General features: G+C 40.1%; 1 protein-coding gene across 3 annotated transcripts in view; it reads right to left on the minus strand.

Annotated features, from left to right (window-relative positions):
* eme1 (essential meiotic structure-specific endonuclease 1) overlaps nt 1-16,047 on the minus strand; it is a 32,989-nt gene that overhangs the window by 15,262 nt on the left and 1,680 nt on the right. For all 3 annotated transcript variants that reach the window (XM_048555606.2, XM_048555607.2, XM_048555608.2), the window contains exons 2-8: nt 14,413-15,363; nt 12,167-12,306; nt 5,836-5,925; nt 4,253-4,374; nt 3,227-3,356; nt 1,653-1,768; nt 485-674 (exon numbers count right to left, since the gene is read on the minus strand). In XM_048555606.2, the coding sequence (XP_048411563.1) occupies nt 485-674; nt 1,653-1,768; nt 3,227-3,356; nt 4,253-4,374; nt 5,836-5,925; nt 12,167-12,306; nt 14,413-15,325 (1,701 nt within the window). In that variant the 5' untranslated portion in view covers nt 15,326-15,363. The remainder of the gene's footprint in view (nt 1-484; nt 675-1,652; nt 1,769-3,226; nt 3,357-4,252; nt 4,375-5,835; nt 5,926-12,166; nt 12,307-14,412; nt 15,364-16,047) is intronic.

Below are 16,047 nucleotides of genomic sequence, written 5' to 3' on the forward strand. Positions count from 1 at the left end.
GTGGGAAGCGCTAGGTGAGAGACTGAGTGGTAGCTCCCTCAAGATCTTCTCAAGCCCTCATTATTGGTGGAGATTTTCCAGACAGACTCTCTCCTGTGTTTGGCCACATTGAAGCCAGTGGTAATCATGGTGTGGGAGAGATCAGAAAAACAAAGCAAAATTCCTTTGTCTCAAATTAAGAAATGCACCATAAGGTGAAATTTCTTATCCTTGTTGTCAATTGCTTGACTGTCTAGTGATCACTCATTCGCCCTGTCTGTCCACCCTTAAATTGTTGGGTGACCAGAAGTTTTTCAAATGTACAGCAGTGATGTAAGCTCCAGTGAAAAACTGAGTAAGGAGTCAGTAGAAATCAAGGGCAAACTCCACTTGTCACAATACACACATCTTATCCTTACATCTCATCTTCTATCTCCCAAACATTTGCCATAAAATTTTACTTCCATTACTGTTTCTCTGAAAAAGCAATCATGGCAACTTGTACCTGTTTAAGTGACCATGGTGACTGATAGACTGACACAATAGCATTTGCCATCTCAGAGCTAACTCTGTTTAATTGCTGGATCTGTTTCTTCCAAACACACAGGAGACCATTCACCGAACGATCCACTTTTACCCCTCTGGAACCATCATTCGTCAAATACACAGACAATCCGTTGTTCTCCCGAGCTTTCCTGGCAGAAACAGCAAATATTTCATCAGTGTCTGTTCAGTAAATTCTATACAAATGCTGTCACAAACAACATTACAGCAAACAATATAATCTTTATAGAAATAATCACACTTTGCAATCCTGACCAAGAGCCACTAGGATCACCCATTGAGATCAATGATCTCATTGACAATGATTCCTTATAAAGTAGAGGGATTCAGCTGTATGTGTATTAAAACCAATATCATGGAACTAAATCTAAACAATTGTTACTTACATTCACATCAGAGGGACATTCACTTTAGGGGCTGCAGGGTTAAGGCAGCAGGGTTGTGGGGTTGGAAACTTCGGAAAGTCCTGTGAATCTGAACCAAGTCCAAAGTTCAGGTCCAAAGACATTGGCAGAGGAGCAATTTCCATGTATTTTTAGCATCACAGGAATTTCAGACTGCTGATGTGCATCTCCCAAAGTGCACCCCATCTCTGATGATCGAGAAACTGAAAGATTTTGGCCAATATCCCATAGTTATATAATTGATCATAAGCACTGTTTTTCGAGAAAGTTTCAGTAAGGTCTTTGTGGCACTCAGCAAACTAGAAAAACTCAAGACAGCCAATGTTACAAAGCAAATATCACGAGTCCTGCTGTGGACTTTCTTTCTTTTGGCCCTCACAGCTATGACTAAATGGCACTGTCCAAGACTGCAGGAAGCACTTTACTATCACATTCTATATTAACATTAGGAAACTATACTCTGATATAAGCATCTCAATCAAGACAATGTCCATCACTCCACAACCTTATAATGCTTCAAGATGGAAGCCACTACCTACTCAGTTACTTGGAGAGGATTGTCAACCAAGGCTGTAAGGAGGGAAGTTTTATGTGCTGCCTGTTTGTACTCACTAAGAATTGAAATAGCATTGCTCAGCTAATTTCAACGAATACAAAAAAAAAAGTTTTGTTGCTGTTTGAAGTTCTGGTTAAGCTCAAACCTACTTGAAAGGGGCCTCAGCTACAGCTTTGGTGAACATGCTGATATAATCTGCAAACTCCTTCCAAGTTTCCAATAATTGGAACTGAGTGCCGACAGACAGCTGTAAGTGCACTAGGGCCTGAGGGAAGAAAGAAATTGAATAAGATTCTGCATGGAAATTACTTTACATCAGGCAAAATGATAAAGTACTCAAATGCTTCCAAACGTATTTTTCTACTCTCCTGAAGTTCTTTATTTCCGGTGAAAAGCGCCATTTAAATTATACTCTGCCATTCTGTTTTTCCTACTGAAGTGGACAACTTCAGACTATCCACGTTACATGGCACCTTCCACACATTTGCTCACTCATTCAACTTATTCAAATTGCCCTGAAGCCTCTTTTCATCCTCTTCACCACTCACCATCTCATCTAATTTGTTGTTGTCAACAAACTTGGAAATACTGCACTTGATTCTTTCATTGAGATCTCCTGGATAACTTATCTTAACCAATAATTAGTAGGATATTTAACTTCAGAAAAAAATATCTAATATCCAAAAACCATATCTTCTCCTGACCCAGTTGAAAATTAATTTAACTCTGCTTGAGTTTCGTTTTAAAAGGAACAGACATTCACCGGTCTCTAGCGAGGTAGCTAATCTCAGCAAGTATGGACTCTACAACTGTATTTAAATTGGAGCCTAGATTTTCAGAAGTTTTAATACAGCAAAACATACAAAAGGACAAAACCAGGCTGAGCAAAGATGCATTCCATGGTTAAAAGAACCAACCAATAGTTCTCATAACATGTGAGGTACTGAAGAAAAATATATAATTAAAAATATGTAATAACAGGACACTGAACAGGATTATACAAAGTCAACATTGATTTATGAAAGGATCACATTTGAAAATACAGTAGAGTTTTGGATGACGTATCTACTAGAACAGATGAGAGAACTAGTGGATGTGAAGTATTTGGATCTTCAGAAAAGTCCCACATAACAGGTTAGCATGCAAAATTAAAGTAGATGGACTTAATGGCAATATGACAGGAGAGATTTTTCCACTGAAAGACAGTGGTAAACCGGTGGAATTCTCTCTGCCACAGGTGGTGACTCTGGATGTCAACTCACTGAACATAATAAAGAAAAAAAAACTAAATAACTGGATGCTAAAGGTATCAAAGGGTATAGGGAAAGAGTGAGAATGGTGTTGAGATAAAGGATCAGCCATCATACGAAATAGCAGTGTGGGCTCAGTGAACCAAATGACCAACTCTTATTCCTTTTTTGCATTTTTCTGCATAACCAAAAGGTCACTGCAAAACAAAGATACTGGAAACGCTGAGTAAATTGGATAGCATCATTGTGGAGATAATAGGAGAAGTTAAAGTTCAAGATGAAGAGTGAATACCCAAATCTCCTGTGCTTGCCACTGATGGAGTCCAATCTACAACTGTTCCTTGAATTTCCAGTTTATCAACTGCCGTAATCCTTCTCTTGATAGTACAATTATGTAATCTTTGCTGAGCTGCTACATAGATACTTTGCAAAAACAAAGGAGCACTGTCTCATTGAAGCCAGTGAAGACTCACTAATTCAACATCTGCTCGTGATATTAAAGGCAAATGATGGTCACAGCCCTTTGCCTTTCTCTGTCTGCCATGTTCTTCATTCAGCACTGTATGCTGGTGCTTCTTCTGTGACCGTTGCTTCTTCTGTGGCCTGCAAATAGCAAGGATAAATATCTTTATTTCTGAGTTCCCGTTTGTGTTCTACTTAGCAGCCTCCTTTGTTGCATCCATTTCCTAACGGGTATGCCTGAGAATTAACACACTATTCAATCACATAGTCAGAATAGTACAGTACCTTCACAAGTTTACAGAATATACACAACATACGAAAGATCAATGAATAATCATTAGTAGTTTTGCTTCTTCCTAGCCTCGAGTTGCTGAGGCCAATGATCAGGTTTTAGTCACTGCCCTGCTGATATCTTCTAGTGTTATAACAGAGTAAGTTTCAGCACAGGAGATGGACATTTGGTCCAGTGATTATGTGGACTCTGCAAAAGCAATCCACCTAGTGTCACTCACCACCCCTTTACCCTGAAACTCTGCAAAATTTCTCTACGATGATTGAATTCTCTTCTTTAAAAAAAGTGCTTAAATCAGATATTTCCTCCTTTTTCTAGAGCAATATTACTGGATTACAACAGTTATATTTAATGTACAAGGTAAGTAATGTGTTCATATTTGGAATTGTAAAGTCCTGACTCATCTACTGTTAATGCACAAGTGCAAAGCCATGGCAGGACTTGGTGGGTTTTGGATTTACCACAGTTCCCCTACTCCAGTGCAGATGAGCTTGCAGGTTTTGAAATCAGTCATTCATAGGTTAGTAGAAGGGAGCAGATCTCGGAATATCTCCTGATTCTCTTAAAATAATTTTTAAATTCCCACTAGCCATACTAACTGTATAGTTCTATTCCTCACAAATATAGTCAACATCTTCAATTTAAGCAGATGGCACTGAGCTGTAGCACAAACGTCCACTGTAAGCTAGTAAGGTAAACAGTACCCAAGATAGCATGACAGAACAAAATTCAGTGCAGTTCTCACCTGAAATATCTTTCCAACTCCACAACAACAAAACATGGAATCCTACTTGCATTTTTCTGAAGAATACCATGAGCAAAGCTCTGTAATGTTGTATGGCCTTCAGTAGAAGCACCTTGTACCTCCTAGATTGGAAGTTATAGGGAAGTGTGAGCGTTATACGATTAGTGAACATTTATCAGGTCGGTTAATTGTTTATCAGTAAACAGCTTAATTGAATTCTCACTTGGGAGAGACTTATTTGTGCATAATTTATATATTACACAGGAATACAGTACAAGCAAATAATGCATTTTTACGTTGGAAATAAACAATATATAAAGTGCAGCTAGAAAGATAACAGTTTGAGGATGACATGCCTTTCATAACCATAGATCTTCCTAATGCAAATGAAGTGACCTGGGGAGTTATTGTTGTGATTTCAGTAATATTACAGCCTATTTCCACATGCCAAACTCTCTCAAACAATAATGCCATAAAGAACAAATGATCTGTTTTTATGATGTAAATTGATGGATGAATATAACCTCCTCGTTATTCCACCAAATAGCACAGAGATATTTTCTTCCCACCTCAGAGGGTAGATGAGATCTTGGATTAACATTGCATCTGAAAGTGTTCAAAGACAAGGTTTCAGTATTCTTTCATTCATTACCAAACTTGAATTTCGATAGAGGTCCACTAGTCACGCTTTATTACAGTTATTTTATGGTCTTTTATTGCATGTCATCTACCTGAAAGGAAAAACTGATCACATTGGCTATAGTATATGATGGGTTATTGTTCTTCTAGTCAAATACTGCTTTAATTTAATCTGAGATTAGATTACTATTTTGGACTATAGATTCAGTAATTCCTTACATTTTGTTTCAAAGTGCGTTTTGATTTTTTTAAAGCTACATCCAAGTAGGACTGAACATAAATTAGAAATTCTCCTTCCCAAGGAATGAAATGTGCACTTGCTACCATTGTGAAAGACTTCTTTTCTTATTGACTCAAGTGGCATTATGCTTCCATCAGGACTGCTCACATACCGCCCAAATGGCCTTTCTTCAGCTGTGATCCCAGCCAGGAAGTGTCATCAGGCCACACATCCAAACAGGGCATTACAGCCTAACCCAATCTTCATTCAGTGCTCACATATGTATTCTTTACCAGAAGTCATATGATATGACCGGAGTGAGAAAAGCAGATTGTGTTCTTTTCCTCTCCTTCTGGGTTTTTGAGACACCTGTCATTTAATCCAAGATCAGCTGTTACGATACAGAAGAGGCACCAAGCCTGAGATTTTGTATCCTCATTAGGCCACCTTGTAAGTTTCTACTAGTCCTTCTAGCAGGAAATTGGAGGTGAATAAAGACCAGGTACAACTGGGCATGATTTTAAATTTTAAATGAGACAAATAATTTATTTTGAGGCTACTTCTGTTTACGGCAAAAATTACTAGGAAACTATTTTAATTATTAAAATAATGAATTTTGGAAAACCACCAGCAATTTTACTATGGGATATGTTTAGTCAAACCAAGTGTCAGAGGGCTGAAACACAAAGAAGAAAATTTGTACATTTTTAATTTGTAATGTTACCTGTTTAGAGTTGTAAACCATAGATACAAACTCCTCCAGTGGAATATAGATCAAAACGTGAGGCTCATCCACCCAGTCAGTCTTTTCATTCTGTTAAGATAAGTTTCCAGGAGACATTTTATCCATGAGGAATTAAAACAAGTTACAACATGTAATAGTTTTGTTAAACAGGCTACAACAGTACAGTAGCAAAACACAGGCTATATGCACGTTATTGAAGAGACATACTAGATTCAAAATGCAGAGACAGTAAGAACTGCCAATGCTGGAGAATCTGAGATAACATGGTGTAGAGCTGGATGAACACAGCAGGCAAGGCAGAATCAGAGGAGCAGGAAAGCTGACGTTTCAGATCTGGACCCTCCTTCAGAAATGGGGGAGGGGAAGGGGACTCTGAAATAAATAGAGAAAGGAGGGGAGGCAGATGGAAGGTGGATACAGGAGCAGATAGATGGAAAGGAGATGGACAGGTCAGGAGGCGGGGATGGAGCCAGTAAAGGTGAGTGTAGGTGGGGAGTTAGAATGGGGGTTGGTCAGTCAAGGGAAGACAGACAGGTCAAGAAGACGGGGATGAAGGTGGTAGGTAGGAGGTGGAGGTAGGGAATGGTCAGTGGGGTGGGAGCAGCAGGAAAGTGGGGGAGAACCATGGACAGGTCAAGGAGATAGGGACGAGCTGGGCTAGTTTTGTGATGAGGTCGGGGGTTGGGAAATTTTGAAGCTTGTGAAGTTCACATTGAGATCATGGGGCTGCAGAGTTCCTAAGCAACATAAGAGTTCCTTGCTGTTCCTGCAATCTTCGCGTGGCATCATTGCGGCACTAGAGGCGGCCCAGGACAGATATGTCGCCCAAGGAGTGGGAGAGGGAGTTGAAGCGGTTCGCGACTGGAGGTGCAGTGATTTGTCACAAACCGAGCATACGTGTTCCACAAAGCAGTTTCCTAGCCTCCGCTTGGTTTACCCGATGTAAAAGAGGCCACATCGAGAATAGTGGATACAATTTACCACATTATTTCAGAGTCCCCTTCCCCTCCCCCATTTCTGAAGAAGGGTCCAGACCCAAAATATCAGCTTTCCTGCTCCTCTGATGCTGTCTGGCCTGCTGTGTTCAACCAGCTCTACACCTTGTAGATTCAAAATGCAGACATAATGGGAACTGCAGATGCTGGAGAATCCAAGATAACAAAGTGTGAGGCTGGATGAACACAGTAGGCCAAACAGCATCTCAGGAGCACAAAAGCTGACGTTTCAGGCCTAGACCCTTCATCAGAGAGGGGACTGGGGAGAGGGTTCTGAAATAAGATTCAAAATGCAACTGTGTTTCCTCTCTCCATTAATTCTGCCAAACCTGTTGAGTTTTTCCAGCATCCTGCGTTTGGTTCATATTTTTAGAATCCACTTTATTTTGCCTTTACACATACATTTCAACCATTCAAATGAGGTTTTAATTTTTCACTATCAAAAAAAATCAAGCTGAAGTGCGGAAGCCATAGGACAAGCTAATGGTTAAGTTCAAAAGAATAGAAGAACAAAATAATCTAAGTTTAGAAGTTTGAAGACTGTAAATGGTAAAGACATGGAATAAAGAATCTACTAGATCTCATCCTTCAGGAAAAATGGGGTTAGGTTAAAAGAAAAAATTGGAATGGAGTACTGAGGAGCCAAAATAGAGGTGTGGGCAGGACTGAAGAAGAAAATTTCAGACTGATAACAAAAGTAATAATCAAGAGAGACAGGCAAGAATCCAAGCTCACTGAACATCCATGTGAAACTTGCTAGCATCCAAGTTAGTAGCAGTGGCCACTAAGCCTGCAGATTGAATTCCTGTTTTATTTTAGATGACAAAATTTCTGCAAAACAACATATGATTGAGGAGATCATAGATCAAAGAATCCCTACAGTGAGGAAACAGGCCCTTTAGCCCAACAGGTTCACAATGACCCTCAGAGCATCCCACCCAGACACTTCACCCTATAACCCACCTAATCAAACACAATGGGCAATTTAGCATAGCCTATCCACCTAGCCTGCACATCTTTGGACTGTGGGAGGAAACCGGAGCACCCAGAGGAAACCCACATTGACACAGGGAGAATGTGCAAACTCCACACAGACAGTCATCCAGGGGTGAAACTGAACCTGAATCCCTAGTGCTGTGAGGCAGCAGTATTAGCCACTGAACCACCGTGCCGCCCTGTGAAGGTAAAATCACAGAATCACAAAATTACTGCAATTTAGAAAGAGATCATTCAATCTATTTTTTCTACAATAGCTCTCTGAACATTTTCCCCTACTGTTGATATCTTTTTCCCGTATCTCCAAAAAACATTTCTCTCCAGATAATCATCCAGTGCCCTCTTGAATGCTTGACTGAGCCCACCTCTTTTGCACTTCCAGGCAAGGCAACTGATTATGTACAGCAAGAAATTAGTTTTGTTTTGTAAAATACTATAAAACTGTGCCCTATGGTTTTAAACCTGTACATAAGTGGGAATGTCTTCTCTGTATTCATTCCATCCAGATAACTCCACACAACAAGTGATTTTGAATGCTTCTATCTAATCTCCTCTTAGCCTACTTCTCTCCAAGGAAAGCAATCCCAATTTCTCCAACCTTTCCTTATATCAGAGGAATCACAGCCCGGAATTATTATTGTAAACTTTTTCTGCATTCTTGCCAATACATTTGCATTCTTTGGATCGTCCATCTGAGGTCTAACTAGTACCTTATACAAGTTCATAAGTTGAAAGATGGATCATAAATTATGAAGGAGTTTATGCAAAGGATGCTTTAATTGGAACTTCTCCCCACAGGACCTGACACTGAGTGAGACTCCACAGGAATATGCACTGGGTTTGACCTTGTGTTCATATCTGCTTGAGATAACAGTTATACAATTTTTAGATTAGACAATATTTTGCTGCTCAGGATCTTAAGGAAAAAAAAAATTAAAACAGCACGTGGAGACACAGGATAAACCGATTCAAGACTGGAAGTACACTTGACAGTAGTTAAAATGTGAAGTAATCTACCAGGACCATCTCTAACTAGAAAATTAATTAGATAAAGGACCAGCAGGTCTGGAAAGAAAAGAACAAACAATTGAATGTGGCCTGACTGTTTCCTAAAACGTTCAAGCTCTCTGTCTGTTTGTTTGGCCACAACTGGGCTACAATAAGTGGCTTAAACAAAAGATTTGCAGCACAAGTGATGTACAGATCAACAGGGATTCTGATTGAGCTTTTACTTTAAGATCATTACAGGCTTCAACAACATACAGGAAAAGGGATGATTTTAGATGCTAAGATTAGACTCATTCAAATCATGAAAGCCAAGGGTGATCAGCCTGGCAAACAATATTCCTTAGGTGTAGAGGCTTGACCTCTTCCGACATCTTCAAGACAATTTTAAGTCACATTTTTGGGAAACTATGAAATCACAGGTCCTTGATGGAGGTTTCCTAATTTTGGCTAATGTTCTTTAATGGATTTTTTTTGGCTCTGCTTTTCCAAGATGGAAGGAAAGGAGAGAGATGTCTTGAGGCTAGACTGGCAAGGGGACAGCCAAAGTTGAACTAGTCTCAAAAATTTGTAATACATCTCAAACCCAGGCACAGAGATGATACCTTGCACACTGCTTCACTGAGCAAGCACAATCCACAGCATGTTACTCTTCAGATCGCCATACAGATTAGAAACTGTCCTTGAGCCACTGAGCGTTGTCTGCACCTCTGGTCTTGCAACTCTGCAGACCAGAAAGATTCCATGTTTGATCCCTGGCTAGATGGAGTTGGTTTTTATTTTCTAGCTTAGGCTGCCCAATTTTATTCAGTTTTGATACTCATATGTCTGTGGGTAGTAAGGAGGAAAAACCTGACCTTAATCCAATAATTCTCTACACAGCACCACCTGGAGATAAACCTCCCTGTCAAATACATTGACATGTCATAGATACCTCAGGTTGTTGGGCATAATGTAAGAAAGAGCTGCCTATGCCTCTCAACTCTTCCCCACCATACATCAATGCAGGCAGACTTAAGACCAGACAAACGTGATTTCATGTGCTTCATCTTTCTAATTGGGATATTCATAAGTCCCCATAAAAGCAAAAAACAATATATGGTAATGATCACAATACCTCAAAAATCGCACTAAGCATTGCTACCATATATTAATGGGACAAATTCCACAGTTGAAATCTGAAAACATGCTTCTCACAAATCACAGTTGATATAAAACCTTATAATTATTAACATTTCTAATAGAAATGAGAGCTTGCGTAAAAGTGAACGAGGATAAGACACTGTTCCATCATCTTCAAATTTCCTTTGCAAAACATTTAGTCTTAACTGGCTCATTAATTTTTGGGGAAGGGGAACCTGCTGTTCCTACTTTGACTGGGCCTGGCCCGGTCAGACATTCCACATTAATTAGTCTAATAAGCATGGAATCAATGTTTCAAAAAGGCTATTACGTACAATATATAACTCTCAAATGCAGTATACCCTTTGAGGTGATTTACAATATGATTGTGTCTGATGACTGTTGAGGGATGAACATTGGCTGGGATACTGTGATCGGAGATAATGGGAACTGCAGATGCTGGAGAATCCAAGATAACAAAGTGTGAAGCTGGATGAACACAGCAGGCCAAGCAGCATCTCAGGAGCACAAAAGCTGACATTTCGGGCCTAGACCCTTCATCAAGGTCTAGGCCCGAAACGTCAGCTTTTGTGCTCCTGAGATGCTGCTTGGCCTGAGTTCATCCAGCTCCTCAATTTGTTATATTGGCTGGGATACGGCATGTTTTTGTTTGATTTCAACACACAAAGGAAAGGAATGTCAATTTAATTTCACAAATCAAGAAGAGCAATGGAGCATCGATTAAGAACCCTCATCTTTTGGATTGGGGAGGTCATGACATCATTATTAATGAAGGACCAAACTAAAATAGTAGCATTTCACACATCCAGTAAAGTAATTCTGAAGTACAATCACTGTCGGAGAGTAAAATCTACAAACAGCAATCTGATAATATCATAATCAAAAACAGAAATTGCTGGGGCAAGTCTGCAGGTCTGGCAGCATTTGTGGTGAAAAAGCACAGTTCAAGTTCATGTACATTGACCTTTCTTCAGATCTGGCAGTAGTTAGCAAAAGGTGGAATTTATGCTGGTGGGGGATTGGGGGTGGAAAAGAGGAGATGGGAGGAATGAGTGAACAGATAAGTGCTGATGGAGCGGGGGGGTGGGAGGGAGAAGAGAGATGGGGGGAGAGAGAGAGAGAGAACACAAAACAAAATTAGGCAGACAAATAGGAAACTTGATCGTAAACAAGAAGAGAAAAGCTGATAATGAGGACAATGTTCAGGTGAAAATGGGTTGGCCAAGCTGAAAGCAGCTATGTCATGACAGGTCCTGAGGTGTCAGGATGGGTAAATGTCATGGAAGATGTTGTTCAGGCTCTAAGATTGAGTTTGATATTAAGTCCTGAAGTCTGCAAGGTCCCCAAGTGGAAGATGAGATGCTGTTTTTCCAGCTTGCGATCAATAGACTCGCTAGAACACCACAGCAGGCCTGAGATAGAAATGTTGGCTATAGAGCAGAGTGGTGTTTTGAAGTGTTGGGCAACTAGAGGTGTGGGGGAATTCTTTTGACAGAACGTATGTGCTCTGCAAAGCAGTCACCTACTCTACGTTTCATCCCTTCAGCTCACATTAGATCACACAGAGCAGAGAATACAGTACACTAGATTGAATAAAGAGCAGGTAAATTGTTGCATAACTTGGAAGGTGTGTCTGGAGCCATGGATAGCGAGGAAGGAGGAGGTATACAGGCAAGTATTACGATTACATGGGAAAGTGCTGTGGGGTTATGGAGAAGGAGTGGACCAGGCTGTACCAGAGGGAACAGTCCCTGCGAAACGCTGACAAGGGAGGGGAAACGCACGTCTAGTGGTAGCACCCCACCAAAGGTGGCTCAGCACACCAAACCCAACTCCTGCCGTCAGCATAAATACTACCTTTTCGTAGCTGCTATCAGTCACTGGAATTGAAATATGAACCATCCTTTCTCAGCACAGACACTGCCAGATTTGCTGAGTTTCTCCAGCAATCTTAGTTTCTGTTTCAGATCTCAGATTACAACGTTGGTTGAAGGATAAATGTTGGCCATAGAGACAGCAAAAACTTTTCTGTTCCATCAGTAACACCCTAGGATCTCAAGGCCTGAGGGGGCAGAAAGTGCCATCAAAACCCTCAGTCTTGCAGGGAGTGTCAACAATTCAAATTTTCCAACCCCAACCAATTTTCTTAAGAACACAAGAATATCACTTACCATCAGCTGCCCTGCAATACAAGCCTGTCTTCTCCTCCAGGTCATACTGTGGGGAATAGTCTGACTTCCTATCACACACTTAACCTCCATGGTCTGTAGAGTGCTCAGCAGTTGTCCACCACCATCTACCTGAAGCAGCCCTGTGTAACAAAACAAATGATACATGACACACACATTTGCAGCAGCAACTGTTAGGCTTCCTCCGGATTTTAGGAAAAATAGCGACTGTGTCATTGCAGCATTGATGTATCAACCAACATTATACATTTAGGAAGTCCGAGGAAGGGGTTTCATCTTTTGACCGAGGTAGGTGTGATCACTTAGATCAGAAAATAAATGGGGACAATCAAAAAAGGTATCAATGTCTGTTGGGGCAGCCTTCAAGAATGCAGGCAAGTCCATACTGGATCCACTGTTCAGAGCGAATTTAGAAAAAAACTATGTTCAAAGCATTAAACAGTTGCATTTTAACAGTATTTCTAAGAGACCACAATGTCCCAAAGAGATCACTGAGGATAAGGTAAAACTGACACTCAACAGTTATAATTTTAGGGAAACTGAGGGAAGAGATATGTAGGGATAGATTTGAGATTTTTGAATGCAAGGAGAAATAATAACAGGCTGCACGGGTTAGAAATATAATTCCATGCAAAGATTTTATGATACCATGCCTCATGATGAAATGGGGGTGGAGGTGGAAGGAGAATAATGAACATCAAGATGGAGTTGCAAGGTTAGAGGTGCTTTCAACTCACAACGGTTCACTGACAAAGAGTACAAACTAGTGAGGAGAAGGTATGGGAAAACAAGTCCACAGAGGAACTTATGAACGAGCACAAAGGTTTTGAAAATAATTCAATGGCTGAAGGACTTGAATTGAGGACATCACACAGGTGACTGAGGTTTGAATTAATCGGAACTGATATACAAGAAGTTCAAGAAACCAACCAGCTAATAATTGAAGAAGTCACGCTCAGAGGTGAAAACATGTATATTGGGTGATTAAATTGACTATGAATCCAGACAAAGTAGATAGTGAGGAAAAGTTGTCATTTGACAGAGGGATCAAGAGATGGAGGAAAACAATTTAAGGTGACTAGCAAAAAGTTCGTTACTCAACAAATGATTAGGTTCCAGAATGCACTTCCCAAGAATGTGGTGGAATCAAAATCAATTGTGACTGTCACAACGCTATTGGATAATTATGTGAAGCAAACAGAAAATGCCAGGAAGAGATCCTGTGATGCAACAGGTGTCCCTGCCTCTGAACCTTATCACGAACACACCTTCCTTGGCCATCAAGACTTGGGTTGGGATTCAAAGCCAGAAATTCTGGTTGTTAAGTATAAACCTGCACATCCTTCCAACACACACCAACGGCAGGCAGCAACAGCGAGAGAGATTTGTTGTCAGCGACATGAAGAAAAAACATTGGAGCCTCAATCATCACCATCATAGATCCAAGCTATAACATGCATGCTAAACTAGGCTTACAATGTGGACAGTTGTGAAAAACCTACTTAGAACAACCGTATGAGAATTGGATGGAATTCCAATTATAGGGATTTATAAAATCATGAGGGGCAAGGATAGGGTGAATAGACAAGGTCTTTTCCCTAGAGTGGGGGAGTCCAAAACTAGAGGGCACAGGTTTAAGGCGAGAATGGAAAGATTTCAAAGGGACTGAAGGGACAACTTTTCCATACAGAGGGTAGTGCATGTATGGAATGAGCTCCCAGATGAAGCGGTGGAATCTAGTACAATTACAACATTTAAAAGGCACCTGAATGGGTAAGGAAGGCTTTACAGGGATATGGGCCAAGTATTGAAAAATGGGGCCAGAGATTTATTCAGGATATCTGATCAGCATGAACGATTTGGACTGAACTGTGTTTCCATGTTTCCATTAGAACAGGGTTCTAATGTTTTCATGAAGCATACAGGATCCCAAAAGTAGCCAAGAGCTAAAGAAAAGGTGTACTGGAGGCAACAAAAATATAGCTACACCCATTCAAAAAATGCCAGGTTACAAAAGAAAAAGCTGCAGAGCAGCAACTTGCTCTTCCAGAAAGATGGTGCATACATAATAGGCCAAGCGGCCATCTTCTGTACTGTACTGTAACTGTTCTACAATCAATACTTAAACATGTTATTGCACTATAATTACACAATATAAATTTGTAAATGTGTAAATATAAAGTTGCAATTATCGTCCCATAACCTCCAAAAGTTTTTAAAGCACTCACCTGGATCAATGGAGACTAGCATGTGTTTCAAACATTCCCCTGGCCTGAACATTTTCTCAATGTTGGCTAACTCCTTTCTCATCACTTTTTCCTCTTCTTTTTGCCGCTGAATATTTTCTTTCTCTAATTTCCGTTGCTCTCTTTGTTGCTGCTTTCTTAGTGCATCTGATCGAGCATTTTCTATTTCTACTACATTCCTTTTTAGTTTTTTCTGTGGTTGGAATGAATCTGATGCTGGTTTTGCAGTGGAACAGGCATTCCTACCATGCACTTGAGCTGAATTTAAATCTGGAATATGTGATGTTGTTGCTTGCCACTTACAAGCTTCATCTCCCTCATCCGAGTCTGAAATGTCCCACATAGAGTGTGAACGAAAAGCTTTCCGTCTAACAAACACAGGTCCTGCGTCTTGGCCTTCACTGAGCTGAACAGCTTCAGTCTCCTTAATTTCAGAATCATCTTGGCTAATTTGACAGGTACTGGGAATTGATGCCTTGAGTAAAGAGCTAGGTTTGGAATTTTCTTGACTAGATTTAGAAATTGAGTAGTCAAACTTCTCCAGATTTTGGTTTTTAGTGAGCTTTCTTTTCAGTCTCTCTGCTAGAGGGATAACAAGATCCTGATCCTCATCACCATCACTCTCACTACTTGCAATTGTTACTACTTCATTAGGCAAGCATTTAACAGAGTGCCTAGGATTTGTCTGAGAACAACTAGTTTTGGCCAGTGGAGGGTCACAATTATCAGAGTCTGAACCTTCTATAACAACCAGGTTTGAATGTTCCGGAGTTCTGTGCTTGGAATCAAATGCACCATCACAGGCCGTGTGGCTTCGAAGGCCAGTAAAACTGAAAACTGGCAGTTCAAGTGAATCATTATTTAAATCTGTGTCACTAGTTTCTTCTTCCATCATCAGACCATAGCATTTCCATTAACTCCAAGTTGTCAGACCTCAAATAGAAAAAATATGCAACAGTAACATAAATAAAGAAATTTACACAATTTCTGATGGGTTTTGTGCTGCTCAAGATGAAAAAATGATTGTAATGAGCAACAGAATGTTACATAAAACCGTAATAATAGAATACAGGGACCCATTATCAGTACTGGCAACATCCAGCACAGATTTTTTGTACAGTAATGCACTTTCTATTCTAACCCAACAACTTGCCTCAGCCACCACACAACTAATGGCTGCAAGTATTCCCTTTTTCTGTAACCATCCCATGGACTTTGTGCCACTTAATTCCTCCAAATGAATTTCAATCTCAATCCAAATAACCAAGAAGTGGGTTGTTCCTGTTCTAAAAACTGAAAAAAAAGTACTGATGGCAAGGTGAAAGGAAGCTGTAAGAATATTTATTAAGGAAGGTATAACGGTACACCAGAAATTATAAAAAGGGTACAAGGAGCAATTTATCTTGCTTCTAATTTATAACAAAATTTTAAAATATCAAAATATAGCCAGAAAAAAATTTCTGGGCTTTACGAAGAGCCTTTGGATAAAGAAATATCATGATGTTGAAATGATTCATCATGACTTATGCCAATCTTGGAGAAGGTAGCATTCCAGACACTACACTTACTTCCAGTGGCACCATCTACGGAAGATCCATTAGGATGCTCATCTCTTAG

This window comes from Stegostoma tigrinum, chromosome 22 (genome assembly GCF_030684315.1).
Source record: "Stegostoma tigrinum isolate sSteTig4 chromosome 22, sSteTig4.hap1, whole genome shotgun sequence".
In the NCBI taxonomy this organism is placed as follows: domain Eukaryota; kingdom Metazoa; phylum Chordata; class Chondrichthyes; order Orectolobiformes; family Stegostomatidae; genus Stegostoma; species Stegostoma tigrinum.